Raw genomic sequence first — 17,782 nt, 5'->3', positions numbered from 1 at the left:
AGCGGCGCGCAGGGTCGATGAAGTCAACGCCACGGGGGGAGCTGGGCAATTTGCTCAAATGGGCTCTGTAGAGCAGCAAGGAGCCGGCCGTGCAGGGTCCCCACACAAAGCTCTCCGTTTGGGCCTCCGCTTCTCCACAGCACTGGCCTTCCCGGGCCGGTTAACCAGCCACAACCCAGCTAGGAGCCGACTCAAACACAGACCTGGCCCTGAACTGGCCCTCATCCTCTCCAGGCCCGGGCCATGAGTCCTGACTTGGAGAGTACCTGAGAAGACGTCACTGTGTGCATCCCATATTCCTGTCATGTCATGTGCATCATATATCGGGTGATTGCTGCTTTGGGCATTTCCCTGTGTGTGTTAAACAGTCACAGCACGTTCTACAGTATATTGGACTAGAGGGCCTGAGAACCTGAACTGGAGGGCCGGATCTATCTAATATTTAACAGTTAATCTGGGGAAACGATTCCCTCTGTCAGATCCATTATGTATTTGGAGAGTGGTTTTGGTGGTTTCTGTGTATGGTTGATATGAGATGTGATTGATGTCTGAGTTTGATGCTGGTTGACTGTTGTCGCCACTGGTTACGTGAAGTATTTTTTTGGTAGGGTGAAGCATTTTTCTGGGAGAGGATGAGTAAGACATTTGTGTGAGAGTGTGTGTGTGTGGGTGTGTGTGTGTGTACACGCGTATGTCTATGTGTGTGTATGTATGTGTGTGTGTGTGCATGCATATGTCTGTGTGTGTGTGTGTGTGTTTGTGTGTGTGCACGACACGTGTATGCCTATGTGTGTGTGTGTGTGTGTGTGTGTGTGTCTTACCCAGCTCACAGGCGGTGCCAGTCCAGCCATGGGGGCAGGTGCATCGACCACTGCTGGGGTCACAGGTCCCCCCATTCCGACAGAGACAGCGCTGAAGACAATCTGTGCCGTGGAAGCCCTCCATACATGCTACAACACACACACACACACACACACCAGTGGTAAACTAGTGATTCTCAACTTTTTTTTGAACAACACCTGACCTCATCATGACACCATAATCTCCCTGCTGGATACACACATTTAGTTCACTCACATAAACATACACACATACGGAACACACAAACACAAATCAACTGTCAACTTGGCTTACTTCATCTTCACATGGCAGACATTCACACACACACACACACACACACACACACACACACACACACATAAAAGAGCTGTACCAGAAGCCCTCAACCAGCATCTCTCTCCCCAACTTCAGGCCAGAGTAAACAGACGCCTACAGTAATTTCATGTTCTCATGGTCTGTTCAAACTGGAGTTGAGGTTTTCCCATTAGTACAGCTCATTTCACTGGGTACACTTGGCCTGAGAACAATGATGGGATGTTACTCCAGAAAACAACCATGTGTTTCTCCTTTCGACTTTTATACTGTCATTGACTTTATAGCCTAACAGAGCGGAACATCCCAAAAACTGATCTCTTGTGTGTGGTTAGGTAGGAAGCACTTCACCAGGTATGTGCTGTATTTGGAATGGAATCACCTTTTGCTAGAAAATCAAGACTCAGCCTGGAACACACCATGAAGATGAACAGACAGGTACCTACGCAAGCAACCAAGCCAACAGTGCACAAGTCTCTGGTGCACAGCAGTGCACAAACACAAACTGCTCCACTAGCGCGTCGTGCCTAACAACGCCCCTTAGCTGTTCTAAAATCAGTGTAACCTACGGCCTCTCGGGGCTTAGTGCTTAATAATAAAAGCTCTATGTTTGGAGCTCTGATAGATGTAACAAACTAAAGCAAAGGTGCTGAGCTGCTCCACCTCTCTCACACACACACACACACACACACACACACACACACACACACACACACACACACACTTACCCTCTGAGCAATTCACTCCTTTCCAGCCTGGCGCACACACACACTGTCCGCTCACTGCGCTGCAGGTGGCATTGTTCAGGCACACACACTTGTGGGCACATCCTTCCCCATAAAGACCAGCAGGGCATGCTGTGAATGACAGACGTCAGAGGTGAGCACGGACTGTGTGGCGGGTGGACCCAGACAGCAGACTGCACTGGGCCACAACTGGGCCAGAGCCACCTCCTGTCTGGGGACTAAAACTAGACATTCGGTGAACCAGCTTTGGTTAACCGAATGTGCATTTTTTACCGGAAGGAAGCACCTCAACAGAGGCACTTGTAGGTGATAATACACTACAATACTGGGGGGTTGTAGGGATGGTCACTCACTCTGATTACACTGAGGTCCAAGCCAACCCGCTGGACACACACAATCCCCAGTAACGTGGTTGCAGCTGCCTCCGTTCAGACACACACACTTCTGCTGACAGTCAAGACCAAAGAACCCCTGAGGACACGCTGATGATGGGAACACACACACACACACGCAAATAAACACACATATAGTTTTATGTTAGTAGAAAACACTTACACTTGTAAAATAAAAATAATTGATGCACAACAACGTTGCTATAAATGTATTAGACCACAGAATGAGCACATCTAGACTGGATAAACACGAGGAGTGGCACAGTATCAGGGTTTGGCCTAAAGAGATGAGACAGGAGGAAGAGGAAGATGAAGATGGCTGGCGAGAGGAAGATGGCTGGCAAGAGGAAGATGGCTGGCATCAGACTCACCTTTTTCACAGAAGGTTCCAGACCAGCCCACTTTGCAGGTGCACGCCCCACTGACATGGTCACAAGACGCCCCGTTGTCACATTGACACCGCTGGCGACAGCGCGGTCCAAAAGAACCTGCAGGGCATTCTGGGTAGCAGAGAAGAAGACAATAACTGTAGGAGAATTCTTGACTATACTAATTCTAACTTCAGAACAGTGGAAATCACTTAATGAGAACACATTTATGCTGGTTGATACAGGCTGTGTCCACATCCTAATTTTCCCTCAATGTAAGTTCAGATGTAAAATATTTGACTTTGGCTCTCCTATGGTGCTCATAAGTTCCTACATCTTATATCAAGATCAAAAAAATCTAGTTAGTATTGTTTGAGAGTTTTACTTATTTTAAGACGTCTCATCCTGAAAATAAGCACATTTGTCTGCCAGTGCATTGAGTAATTTTATCTTAATAAGATCTAAATTAAGTCAAAATGATCTTTCCAGAGGGCGCTAGGTAAGTCTCTTTATACTAAAAACAATACCAAATAGATTTTTTGATCTTAATAGCACTTGGTAAGATTTTATTTTGTGCAGTGTTCACATTCACACATACACACTAACCTCCCGGTGTGAAAGAATAGAGCTAAAGGTTTATTCATCCATTCGTTCGTTCACTCATTCATTCATTACCTCACTATTATAGCAAATGACCATACTATAAAAACCTGCTTTAGTAACAGGCGTGTGCTTTCTGGGGTTATTGCCTGCCTACACAGACAGTCAGATGAGAGACAGGCACGTCACTCACTCTGGTCACAGCGGTCCCCAGTGAAGCCGGCTTCACAGTGGCACATGCCGGTCACTGCATCACAGGTCCCGCCCCCGTTCCTGCAGTCACACGCCTCAGAGCAGTCTGCCCCCCACTGGCCAGGGTCACACACTGCAACCACACAACATCAACAAACACACGTACTGAGATGGAGAAACTCTGACTATGAATCATCGAAACATTCAACATATGCCATGTAAAATAACTATCACTAATCTAACGTTAGAACACGGCTGTTTTTTTTTTTTTTTATCTGGATGATACAGCCTGTCTATTAGCTTCTACTAGTGCACAGGGATAACATTAGGCAAACGTGAATGCTGCCATTAGATCACTAACACTGATTGTTAGCTCGTTCAGTCCCAATGGATTATGAAACATATTTTCAAAGACGCAGGGGAGACCCTCATGAATAATCGTTAATCGATAATCAAGATTACAATTTTGACCAAAATAATCGTGATTATGATTTTTGCCATAATCCAGCAGCCCTATTGAGTGATGCCACTCAGCTGCAGACTGCTACGGAAATCATCACTGAATGGGGTTCAGCTCTGAGGGGGTACAGATGTAACACAAAAGAAAATCAACAGGGATTCAACATAACATCACTGGGTGACAGGCTGCTTTTGAATTGTTATGACGTTAAACCACTTCCTCATCCAACATTAACACTATTGGTATACTCCAATGGAGGCAGCCCAGTGAGTGATTACCATCGAAATCTAACACACTGACAGCCATGCTATATTCCTGGCATGCCATACAGGCTGATGTTGGTTTGATATGTTGATGGTGGTGTGCCATGTTTGTGTTGGTCAGGCGGCGCTGTAACCTGACTCCGCCAGATGGATTGCTTCACATTTACTCGGCATATCCATCTGGGAACTTTCCGTTGGAGAACTTTCTGTCCACTAGTCACTTTAAATTTGTCTTCTGCCTCACTGTTTGCGTGCTGTATTAGCAAATATGCACAACCCCTCCCTCCATGCCACATACATTTCTTAATATAGTTATTTATATATAGATATATAGACTTTATTCTTGCACTGTTGCACTGTTTGACTTACTCATTTGCACCATCACCATGACACTCATTCACACAGAGCACCTTACCTTACCTTATGCACTGAGAACCACAGGCTCAGTCCCTGCTTCAGTCATTGCAAGTGCACCTGATTGATTATTCACCCACTATGTGGACACTGTTTTTTAGAATTGATTTTGATTAAGTTTTATTTAGTATAATTTGTATTTTGTATATTTAGTATAGTCTTTATCTTCTACAGTCCTTATTGCTTAGTTGTGTTTTTTTATATTATATACTTTTAGTTACTTTTTCTGCTGTTATTGAATGTGTGTGTGTGTTGTCTGTATGCTACTGTGACCTTGAATTTCCCCTAGGGATCAATAAAGTATATCTATCTATCTATTTATCTATCTTTTGGGAAGGGGCGAAAATACTGCACTGCAAAAACTGCTTATCTAACAAAATCTAACCAAGTGTTATTAATCTTAAATCAAGATAAAAAAAGACTAGTTGGTATTGTTTTCAGTATAAAGAGACTTACCTAGCGCTTTCTTGTGAAAACATTTGACTTAATTTAAAAAAAGATGGACTTATTTTATCCATCTCATCCTGAAAACAAGCAAATTTGTCTGCCAGTGCGTTAAGCAAATCTGTCCTAAAAACAAGCAAATTTGTCTGCCAGTGCGTTGAGCAAATTTGTCTTGATAAGACTCCTTAAAATAAGTCAAAGTCTTCTTAAATTAAATCAAAATGTTCTTTTGAGAGGGCGCTAGGTAAGTCTTTTCATACTAAAAACAATACCAAATAGATTTTTTAATCTTAATATAAGATTAATAACACTTGGTTAGAATTCATTTTTGCAGTGTGGTTAGCTGACTGGATAACCAGTCAGGATGGTCTCAAGAGGCTAGCGGCGCTGTACCTTTCCTGCAGTTGTGCCCGGTCCACCCGGGGGCACAGTGACAGCGCCCGGTCACAGGGTGGCATCGTCCGTTATTCTCACACACACACCGCTGCTGGCAGCCCTGCCCAAAGCGACCAGCGGGACATGCTACACATACACACACACACACACACACACACACACACACACACACACACACACACACACACACACACACGCACACACACACGCACACACACACACACACACACACACACACACACAGAGGAAGACACAGTCACACACACACACACACACGCAATCTTATAATCAAGCCGTATATTGTATTTTAATTCAATTTTATGAGAATTTAAAAATGGGCACATTAGCATGGTCTCTGAAAAAAACTGTACATTCTATGGAAATGTTAGACCCCTAAAACGTAAGTTCAAACCCAGAGGCATGTACCGTTCTGGCAGAGTCGTCCCATGTAGCCAGCGGGGCAAAGGCAGGTGCCGTTCTGTCGGTCACACACTCCTTTGTTCTCACACAGGGGGCACTTCTCCTTACAACCTGGGCCCCAATGCCCCTCCTCACACACTACACAGGGAACAGCCACGTCACACACTCCTGCAGAAGCACTAGGCCTGGTGTGTGTGTGTGTGTGTGTGTGTGTGTGTGTGTGTGTGTGTGTGTGTGTGTGTGTGTGTGTGTGTGTGTGTGTGTTTGTGTGTTTGTGTGCATTCACAGTGCAATGTAGCATTGCCAACAGGCCCTATAAACACTGTGTAGCTGATGTGTGGCTCTGCAACCTTCACCTTGAACTCCATTCCCTCCTGTGGCCTTACTAGATCTAAAGCTCATCGCTTTTAGCACATTGTCAAAGGATCAAGTCATTTTATCTAAAAGTCAACATTCTTGCTTTTTGCTTACGCAAATGGAGGCAGTATGCTTTGTAATTTGAATGCCTGAATTAACAGCATGCATGTCATATCAATATCAGTCAGTCAGTCAGACATGCATGGCTTCGTTGATGGCCCTCTGCTACTCACCCTTCTCACAGCGTCTCCCGGCGGTCCCGTTTACACAGAGGCACTGGCCCTTCACCTTGTCACAGGGAGAGCCAGTGCAGTTACAGGCCTGGGAGCAGCCCTGACCAAACTTCCCCTCAGGGCAGTCTACAGTGCACAGAGACAGACAGCACATCACACTCATAAGAACCTCATAGGGACATCAGACTGTATCAAAACCTGTTAGAATATCAATGTACAATACCAGTTACCAGTCTAGTCTTAGTCTGCAATATTCTGTCAGATATGAATATGAATAGTGTGTATTGTTTGCACTAATCAACCTGTGAATCTATCACTTTTGTACTATTTATTTTATTTGTTGTGAACCTATAGCCTTTGCACTACAGGTAATAGATCAGGTGTGATAAATGGCCAGTTCACGCTGTATACTCTGCTTGTGAGATGTGTGATGCATATGAAAGCAGTGTACCCTGATCACAGTTGTCCCCCCTCTTCCCAGCAGGGCACTGCCGTTGGCATGCTCCGGTCACGTGATGACAGCTCACGCCAGGCGGGCACTCACACTTCCTCTGGCAGCCAGTCCCATAGGTGCCTGGGTCACACTCTGCAACCACACACACACACACACACACACACACACACACACACACACACACACACACACACACACACACACACACAGAGCCACAAACAGCATGTTATTAGTCATATTAACATGCCAACGATATGCTGAGAGGTGTGTTAAAATCAAGTCAACAGGTTAAATATATCCTGAAATAGGGATCGACCAATTATCGGCCTGGCCGATTATTAGGGCCGATATTTAGCATTTTTATAATAATTGGTATCGGTCATTTTTTCCACCGATAAGCCGATATTGAAATGGATAAAGAATGAAACGCACTACTTTGTCTGTAAAGCGTCTCTCACTCCCTGCATTTGCTACTCTGTGGTCAAGAGCATTGTCCCGCCTACTACACCGTCTGATTTGTTAGTTAGCACGAATGCAGCCAATCAGGATCGAAGAGTAAACACAGACAAAGTTTAAGATTCTCACTGAGGCAGACTGTAGACTGGGCTTCAGCTGTACGGAGCTATTTTTCGAAGGTAAGGAAGGTAGCCTACATTGCTGAAGTTGCAATGAATCACAATCATCTACACTGAAGTTACAAAAACACCACTTTGTAAGCTATTGTCTCTTTGATCCGGATCAATAGGTAAAGCGCCCACTTCCTTTATTTAGCGAATTCCCGATTGATGCACGTTACTGTTTACTAGTTAGCCTACAAACTCGGGTGCTGCGTGTCGGGAGTTCTCTGCCTCCGCCTCGTTCGTTAATTGTGAATAACGGGACACCACGGCGGACATAGTACAGACAAGTCCTAAATTATGCGATAGCGAACGTCAAAAAGTCTAATTGCTCCTTCTGAAACGGACTGTCAAAAAAGACAACATGCACCCAGGCCCAGCCGTAATTTAATCCGACCTGAACTAAATCGCGTCCTGAGCTTTAGGCTCTCAAAAGTGTAGCTTGTAGCCTACACATAGACACAAATTGCATACTTAAATAGCCTAAGAACTATTTTAAAACTGTTTTGTTAAACTATTCAACCGTAACACTTGCCATCACGCATGCACCTCTAGCTCTTCCTCTCTCGTGCACTCACACACACGATGGCAAAGCATCCTCTTTGTGACAGGTCCCTTAACAAGCACATAGCCCATTGTGTAGGCCTAGTCTATGAAAATAATTGCTAGCTCTTGGATTAATATGATACACAGGATTTAACTTGCAAGTGATGCAAGTTGATAGACAATTGTGTATCAAAAAGAAGAAAGAAAAGTTTGCATAATTAAATGCTTTTTAATTAATTTTTTGCAGCATATCGCCTTTACTACCTACCCCCCTTTTTGACAACTGACATATCGGTTTTACATATCGGTTATCGGCCTCCTGTTTTGGTAATAATTGATATCGGTATCGGCCCTGAAAAAAACATATAGGTCGATCCCTATCTTGAAACATACAGTATGTCTGTATAAGCACACCAATACTATATAACTATACAGGGCATTAATGCAACTAACATTAGCATCAAAGTTAGCATAATGACATAACATCTCTTACTCAATAAATATGTAGCCTACTACAGAAAATATAAGTGAATGATTTGAGAAAGAAAAGCAGACGATAAATCATAAGAGAATTCTGTATGAACTCACCTTCCTTGCAGGTGTCTCCTTGGTAACCAGGTTTGCAGGAGCAGGTGCCATGGCGACGGTGGCATTCCAGAGTGTTCTCCTGGACACACTTGCACTCTTCCGAGCAGCCAGGACCAAATGCCCACTTAGGGCAGGCTAAAGAGGAGAGGAAGTGGAGGAGGAGGAGGGTGTGCAATTAGCCACATGAGGAGGAACAGACACTTTATCCCACAATAGCAAAGGGCAGCAAAGGATGAAACTGGCATAAGGGAGCACACAGTGTGCATTGATTCCTGGTGGAAAGATTGGTTAAATCACGTAAAAAAATATCCAATGTGTTGTTGCAATCCAAAGAACTACAGCATGGAGAGTGATCCCTCCAGGTCATTTTGTCTAATATGTAATATCATGATGAACAAAAATGGGAAAATGGTTTTATAAAGTGATCACAATATAAATCTCAATATAAAAGTTATGAAATGATGATGTAAAATAATGTAAAAGTTACATAAATTGCAAAAATGTTAATATAAAAGTTGTATGGATATATAAAAGCTCACGTAGATGGCAGAAGCGTCCGTATAGGCCCGGGTCACACAGACATGCTCCATAGGTACGGTGGCACCGGCCGTTATTGGCACAGTTACACTTCTTATTACAGTTCTTCCCATACAGGCCCTTAGGGCAGCCTGTGGAGACACGGAGACACACACACACACACACACACACACACACACACAAAGATATGCTGATATGATGTAAATAACACATTTATTAGCAAATCTATTTTGTATTTTTGTTATTGCTTCATTCGACTGTTATTATTATGTTGTAAGTGTGTTATTAACGTGTGTAGAGTGATGTGTTGGCATGTTGTGATGGTACACTCACCGTCCTCACACAGCTCCCCACTGACGCCTGGCGGGCATCGGCACTGACCGCTCACTGGGTCACAGCTGGCACCATTCTTACACTTGCAGCTGTGAGAGCAGTTCTTGCCAAACATGCCCTCCGGACAGGCTGTAACACACACACACACACACACACACACACACACACACACACACACACACACACACACACACACACACACACACACACACACACACACACACACACACACACACACACACACACACACACACACACACACACAGATAGTTCATAGTTCAAAGAGAGGGTGTGCATTTGACAGCATTAGCTGTACTAAAATACTGATGCAATGTTGGATATGGGTTGTGCACTTTGACATGTTAGGAAGTTGGAGTATGGTCAGGGTAACCATTGTAGAGAAGTCCATTGAAAAACTTGACTATTTACATCAGTTCTCTGTGCTCTCAATGTGAAACTGATTACTTATTCAAGTAGCTTTGATTAGCACACAGTTAAGACTTTATTGTCCAACTGTGTTGTACATGTACATCCATGTCTTCCCTGCTGATGGCAGTCTAATGTACAGTACTGCTATCTGCTACTGCCCATTGTTTAGTTGTGTGACATGCATGATATCTTTTTTGCAAAACACTTCACAGGTTTGCAAAACACTTCACAGTTTTATGTGTAGTGAACTTTATTGAATTGACTGGAAGTGATTTGATTTCTCATATTTTGAGTTAGTTTGACTGTTTGGGTTTACACTGTACAGTGTAACAAGCACAACAAATCCCATATGCCCCATGCCTTGTGGATGTGTGTGTGTGTGTGTGTGTGTGTGTGTGTGTGTGTGTGTGTGTGTGTGTGTGTGTCTCCAGAAGTTGAACTCACTCTGGTTGCAGATGACGCCAGTCCATCCGTTGGGGCAGAGGCACCCACTCTTGTGAGAGTTACACACTCCTCCATTGGAGCAGTCCTCACACGTCAGACTGCAGTCCCAACCAAACGTGTCATTCACACACACTGAAAACAACAGATGGAAAGAGGGTAAGAAAAGAGAGAGGGGGGAAGAAAGAGGGCAAAAGAAGGAGACAGGGAAGGCAACAAGGAGATGGACAGATCAGCAGGCAGGCCCACAGACAGACAGACAGACAGACAGACAGACAGACAGACTGATAGATACATAGAAAGACTAATACATAGAAACACACAGGCATACATGTAGGCATTTGAAAAGCTACTTCCAATGTCACACAACAACCCACCCCCTCCTTCCAAATAAAACAGCATAAAAGCCCCACAATACTGTTCCAATTTCTACTGAGGCTCTGGGTCTTGTCCTTCCTGAGTCGTGCTCAGAGCAGCTTTGAGAGCGTCTGCTGCGTGTCCAACCAGCTTACGATCTGATCCCGCTCCCATTAAATGATCTCTCTGAGCGCTAATTGGCTTTGGCCTCTAAGCTGGGAGATCTCACAAGCTGAGGCCTCTTAAACTGGTGTGTGTAAGCCATGGAGACTTAGCACCATTTAATACACCAAGCTCCAATGTGTCAGCAAATCTCTCTAAGGGAACATGATTTTGTGTGTGTGTGTGTGTGTGTGTGTGTGTGTGTGTGTGTGTGTGTGTGTGTGTATGTGTATGTGCGTGTGTGTGCGTGTGTGTGTGTGTGTGGATGCATTCACAATATATGTGTTTGTGTGTTCAGAGAGAGATTGTATTTACTATTTATAGATATTACCATACTGGTGTGTATCATGCATGTGCGTGTGAGTGAGAGAACTTTACTTTTGTATTGGTCTCATAGTTCCCCAGCATCTAGCTTCTGAATATAAATGGGTGTCTACTGTATGATCATTAGTAATGTGCAGGTCAACCCATAATCGGCGTGTACAGTAAGATGTCCAAATAACATCACATATCGGGTCAAAATCGCTAGAAAGCAGCATTCTATAAAGAGGAATTAGGGAAATGATACATAAGGAAACATTGTCATGGCTATAATATGCATGCAATCACTCAGCCTACACCTACATGTATTGTTCAAAGTTGAACAGTGATTTGCGGGCTGGGTTGGGTTGGGTTGGGTTGGGTTGGGGTCGATGTGTAAGGCACATTTTGGCAGGTCAGGCAGGGTGGATTGAATCTCCTAATGGGTCAGGTGGGTGCAGGTCATAAAAAAAAAACAACTAACGCATCCCTGTAACATCCCTGGACATTCAAGAGCACCTGACCCTATGTTACGGCCAAATTTGCGATGGATTGTTCAAGAACACAATGTTGATTGGTTAAGTTGTTCAATGCCAGGAGCAGACCTGGAGCAGACCTGGCACTGGGGGGGGGGGGGGTTAATAAAATCTGTGCCCCTAGTGTGACCACCATATAGGCTATTGTGTTTCTATTTTGTTGCTATTTCACGTAGATATGGTCTTCTTTCGATAGTTAGGCTACATCTGCAGAAAACTCACAGAGCCTCTCACGCACACGCACACACTCCGTAGCCTAGGGGAGCCTACTTGAATCAGAACAAGATTGTTGTTCTGGCAAGTCATGCCGCTCCGTACAGCACCTGGATTTTTATTTTTGACTGTTTATCAGGCCTATTTGTTCATTTGTTTGTTCATGTCTGTCTGTGCTAAGTTCAGGTACGCTGCCAAGTGACGTTGCTCTGTCCAGCATCTTGTTTTAATCTAATTATTTTAATTGTTAATATGTTTGCTATGTCTCTGTCTGTCATAATGTTACCATCATATTGTTCAATCTTATTGTTATCATTACTGTGTGATATCATATGTGCACTCAGTTCATATCAAAATGAGCTATATAAATAAACTTGACTTAACATGCAAGTGCGCAGCAGTGAGTCCTTAAGAACATAGTACATAATACATGACCGTGCCATTGCGCACGCGTGTGTGTGTGTGTGTGTGTGTGTATGTGCGTGTGTGTGTGTTCGTGTGTGTATCCTACCATATTTCTCCTTGAGAGTGCTCTCTGCGCGCAGTTCGCCAGCGTCATCCTCGTAGTCGTCATAGCGCTCCAGCAGTGCCAGTGATTGGTCGTAATCCTGGAGGAGTGTGAGTTGTGGGCGGGGTCTTTCCACTACTGGACCTCCACTCAGGGCCTCCACTGTGTTTCCTAATACTACACGCACACACGCACGCACGCACGCACGCACGCACGCACGCACGCACGCACGCACACACGCACACACGCACACACACACACACACACACACACACACACACACACACACACACACACACAAACACACAGTTAAACATATGGTTTACAGGGTAACTCACACAGACAAGCTCACACATGGGTAGACAGGCAGAAACACACACACACACACACACACGCAGACTAACTACATACACACTGGGGTACCAAGAAATTATAGTGACTAACAGAGGCAGGAGCGACGGTCCTCGTCCAGGCGGTGTCCACGGCGACAGAAGCACTGGAAGGATCCAGCCGCGTTCTGACAGGTGTGATCACAGCCTCCGTTCTCAGCCAGACACTCATCCACATCTGCACAGAACATCAGCACAGAACATCAGCATTGGTGACAGTAGCGGAGCGCTAATTAGGACAATCGGGAGAATTCCTGGTCAGCTGGTAACGTTTTTGAGGCCTGGTCATTACTGTGAGTGTGAGATTAAAAAGGCATGATATCACTGGTGCAGTAGGGCTTTGCTGCACCCTCCAGCACCCTGGGATGTGCGATCATAGCCCCTCACTCTCTCTCCCAGCAGCCCTAGTAATAATGTGTAACAACTACGATGACCTGTGATGCTATGAGATGGGTAGGCTACAGACTACTGAAGAGTTTAGATGAGTGGCCACTGCATGTTGATTTATTACAGTGTAGCTGAATTGTCCTTGGGCTGATTACTTAAAGTATCACACTATGTAAGTACACATCAGTACACGATAACCAACTGACTCAGGATCAGATCTATTGATGCCATTAGAGCCAAATGTATTCCACAATCATTTGTTATCTGACGTGTGTTTTCACTTGTTTTTATGTGTTTTCATTTCCCTTTTGCACTGAAGAGTTGTCCCACATTCTTGCCTAGTCACTATGTGACTGGTAATTAGAGTTGAGAGGAATTGTGGGTAAACATCTTAATGAGGGTACTACAGGGTCACCCAGCAGGGGCTCCGCTGCCTCAGGAACTCGGGGCGGATCGTACCATCACAGCTGCAGCCGTCAGTGTTGAGGCTGTAGCCTGCTGAGCAGTAGCACTCGTAACCGCCAGGGTAGTTGGTACAGTCTTGCTGACAGCATGAGCTCCCGTCCCCGCACTCATCAATGTCTGCAAAACACACACACACACTAACAATTACCATACTGACACAGATGTGCGCTTCAAAAAATAAACACACACTCCCAAATGAACAAACAGACACAGATGTGAACTCAAAAATAAACATCCACTTATAAATCAACACACTGACAGATTTGAACTCAAAAATAAACACACACACAAGCAGGCGCACATGCAAGCACACACACACAAACACACACACACACACACACACACACACACACACACACACACACTAATCTGATTCAGATACAAACAACACTTAAAGTATAATCCTAAAACTCACATATAAACAAGTGAACACACCCTACAGATAAAGATGGACAGAGATTTACATACAGTACACTACCAGTCAAACGTTTGGAGACACTTAGAAATTTCCATTACACGCCATTATAGACAGAATACCAGCTGAGATCATTTGCATTGTTTTTTTTTATCAGGGCAGCATTTTTAAGATTACATTATGTGCTTACATAATTGCAAAAGGGTTCTTGCCTGTTGTAGAAACTAGATGTACCACAGAGCGGTACAAAATATGACCGCCGCCCAGTCCAGCACATGTTTTCCACAAAAATAAGTCACGCTGAAAGGCATGGGGGGGGGGGGGGGGGGTTGGGTTGGGGGTTCAGGGGTTCCATGTTCCATATGTGATGTGCATGCATTACTTGAAAAGAACTAGCTCCAGTTATGTATGAACAGTGAAGGTAACGATCTCTTGTGAAAAACGTGAACTTGAAGAAGTGAAAATTTAACAATATGAACTATGAATATTGAACAACTTGAAGCTACATCTATAAGTGTGAACATGCTTAACAAAATATGGGAACAAAACATGGGAACTAAACGTGCATTACGAATATAATCAGTGGGAGCCCTGCTTGTTTCCCTGCAACAAGAAGCTTCCATCTGGGGATGATGGAAGACAGTGACACCCTCAGTGTGTTTGAAATGTCCAGTCGATTGCGCAATTTGGTCTTAGTTGCAGTCATTGCCGAAAACCCGGCCTCGCATACCGGTAGATACGTGGTGGGAAACGTTTTCAGCGCTTTTACGGCTATCTCGGGATATTCTGCTTTGGTTTTGATCCAAAAACCCGCCAGAGAGGTTTCCTTATACACACTCTTAAGCAATTTCGATCAACTGCTCTTCCTCCTGCGCTGACAAGTTAGGACTATTCGGGATATTGACAAATGGGTTGCGGACCCACTCATTGGTTTGCCGTGGATCTTTGGAGGATGGGAAGTAACGCTCAAACTCATTTGAAAGCGCAACAAGGTGATCGCGCACCAGCTGCGAGAGAAAGGGCCCTGCCTCAGTCTCTCCCAAAACCCACTACTGTTTGGAACATATCAAATACACGGTCCACTCGTCGTCCCCACAAATCAAGCTTGGCTTTAAATGCAGCGACTTTATCTGCCAGTTTAAAGACAGTCGTCATTCTCCCCTGGAGTGACAGGTTCAGGTCATTAAGCAACCCGAATATGTCACACAGGTAAGCGAGTTTTGACACCCAGTCCTCATCACTAAAATGTGCAGCTAACGGTGACTTTTTTTCTGTAAGAAATCTCTGCAGCGGCTCTCGCAACTCAAACACTCTGGCCAGTACACCAGTGACCTGCTAAAGATGCTTGTTTTTTGTTGTTGCTCATTCTAGCAGTTTAGTTAACTTCGTGTGACACTACCGTTCGCCAAGAACTGATCAAGTTAAGTGAGCTGACCTGAGGCTGCGCAGCGCTGAAGGCAATAAGTAAAAGTGTTGAAGGCGGGACAGACAGATGTAAGAAAATAGACCTTGCAAAATGCAAACATGCGTGCAATCAAACAACTGCATATAGGCCTATGCCATGTAAAAACGTGACATTATTGCGAATTAAATTTAGTTTAGTTTGCATGCATTTTTTTTAAACTCATGTCGTAGGCTACGGCCCGGTTAGGAATGTCCTGCGGCCCGGTACCGGGCCGCGGCCCGGTGGTTGGGGACCGCTGTGCTAGATAACAAGTACCAGAACATGATTAGTTCATAGATTTCACATGTAATATACATTTTATACAACCCCACCCCCATCTTGCCTGTTCATAATTCTGAGAAATTCGATCAAAACGAAAAGCGATGGTTCCATGCTATCCATTCCATCCATTCGTGTACCCCGGTCTTTCAGTGTCCCGGGAATCCTTGTTGGTGTACGGTCACTAAATGTACACATACATTATTTTATTGTAAGGCCCCCCATGAACGAAAGTCCACGAAACTTGGCATGCATTCGGAGGGTGTCATAATGATCCTACACTTTCAATTTCGTGCAGTTTTGACCATGTCAGCCAGAGATATTGTGATGAAAACACCTAATGTTTTGCTTTTTAATTTTTAACTAGGTGGCGCTATACATGAAATAAGTGGTAATGGGATAGGTTGACATGCCCCCTTAAGACCAACATACAAAAAAAAAGGTGGACCTCCTAGGCCCTACGGTTCTCGAGATATTCACAGAAAACTGTCTCCGGCCACCTACAGGCCAGTTGGTGTATAGTAACATAAATTAATTTATTGTGTGGCCCCCCATGAACGGAATTCTACGAAACTTGGCGTGCATTCAGAGGGTGTCATAATGATCCTACACTTCCAATTTCGTGCAGTTTGGTCACAGATACCTGCGATTACAACACCTCATTTTTACTTTTTTGTGTTTAACTAGGTGGCGCTATACATGAAATGAGTGGTTATGGAATGACATGGCCCCTTGAGATCAACATACAAAAAAAAAATGGTCCTCCTAAAACTTACGGTTCTCGAGATATTCACAGAAAACTGTGTCTGCCCTACCCTCCTTTCGGGGGGTCCAGTCCAGCGGGGGGGCTACAGATCAAAACGAAAACAGGAGTTTCCATGCTATCCATGTGGGGTTACATGCCCACCAAGTTTTGTGTACCCCGGTCTTACAGTGTCCCGGGAATCCTTGACGGAAATTTGGACATGCAAAAAAAAAAAAAAAATCTGACTAAACCTACAGTATATGACCGCCGCTTCGCTGCGCGGCGTTCATAATAAATGGCTGATCTTTAATGCAATATCTACATTGCCCATTATCAGCAACCATTCATCCAATGTTGCAAAGGCACATTCTGTTTACTAATCTGATATCATTAATCTAAAAGGCTAACTGAGAAAACATTGAAGAACCCTATTGCAATTATGTAAGCACATAATGTAATCTGAAAAGCTTCTGCCCTGAGAAAAAAAACAACGCAAATGATCTCAGCTGGTATTCTGGCTATAATGGAGTGGAATGGAAATTTCTAAGTGTCTCCAAACTTTTGACTGGTAGTGTATATAGACACGTCGGCGTCACATGCAGGAGTACACTAACACACACAATCACAAATACACACATTACAAACAAACACAATTCACACAGAAGGTAACTTCTTAAATAAAACATATTTTTAGTGTATTTAAACAAAAGATTTACCAATACAGGTCTTGAGGTCATCATCTAGCCGGTAACCTTGGTTACAGGAGCAAACAGGTCCATTGCTGGAGTGCTGACACGTATGAGAGCATCCACCATTATTAGTCTCACAACTGTTGACTATCTCCATTTCAATCCCTGTCGAGCACACGCATGAATACACACACACACACACACACACACACACACACACACACACACACACACGCACACACACACACACACAAAGCAATAAACAGTAAAATTAAAATAAATACATTATTACAAGTTGACATTAAAGTTGTTTAATAAATATTTTTCATTGTCCTGTAACTTTATGGACGTTACTGTTAACCACACTATAAAATCGGCTTTTTCAGAGACCTGAACTCAACCCTCACAGGAAGGCCAACAGTAAGAGCTACTACAGATCACTTGGCCCATGGCATGAGTGTGTTGTTGTTTGCCAAAACCATGTGCAGACCCCAAAGTGGCCCCACGCTAC

At 44.1% G+C, this 17,782-nt stretch overlaps 1 protein-coding gene across 1 annotated transcript in view; it reads right to left on the bottom strand.

The window, feature by feature from the left end:
- The window catches only part of megf6b (multiple EGF-like-domains 6b), a 101,870-nt gene that overhangs the window by 8,390 nt on the left and 75,698 nt on the right, over positions 1-17,782 (bottom strand). Inside the window, exons 10-26 of the mRNA XM_076268146.1 lie at positions 17,299-17,436; positions 13,694-13,816; positions 12,903-13,025; positions 12,462-12,635; positions 10,386-10,517; positions 9,513-9,641; positions 9,182-9,310; positions 8,643-8,777; positions 6,889-7,023; positions 6,438-6,563; positions 5,854-5,985; positions 5,425-5,553; positions 3,452-3,583; positions 2,662-2,790; positions 2,252-2,380; positions 1,881-2,009; positions 822-950 (exon numbers count right to left, since the gene is read on the bottom strand). Coding sequence (XP_076124261.1) covers positions 822-950; positions 1,881-2,009; positions 2,252-2,380; positions 2,662-2,790; positions 3,452-3,583; positions 5,425-5,553; positions 5,854-5,985; positions 6,438-6,563; positions 6,889-7,023; positions 8,643-8,777; positions 9,182-9,310; positions 9,513-9,641; positions 10,386-10,517; positions 12,462-12,635; positions 12,903-13,025; positions 13,694-13,816; positions 17,299-17,436 — 2,253 coding nt within the window. The remainder of the gene's footprint in view (positions 1-821; positions 951-1,880; positions 2,010-2,251; positions 2,381-2,661; positions 2,791-3,451; positions 3,584-5,424; positions 5,554-5,853; positions 5,986-6,437; positions 6,564-6,888; positions 7,024-8,642; positions 8,778-9,181; positions 9,311-9,512; positions 9,642-10,385; positions 10,518-12,461; positions 12,636-12,902; positions 13,026-13,693; positions 13,817-17,298; positions 17,437-17,782) is intronic.

The sequence above is a fragment of the Alosa pseudoharengus genome, unplaced genomic scaffold, assembly GCF_046254945.1.
Source record: "Alosa pseudoharengus isolate Yale_2024_CS ecotype anadromous, Long Island Sound unplaced genomic scaffold, YU_APseudo_1.1 YU_APseudo_1.1_scf_5, whole genome shotgun sequence".
In the NCBI taxonomy this organism is placed as follows: Eukaryota; Metazoa; Chordata; class Actinopteri; order Clupeiformes; family Clupeidae; genus Alosa; species Alosa pseudoharengus.
Note: the sequence above shows the minus strand (reverse complement) of the source record. Positions and strands in the feature narration are given on the sequence as shown.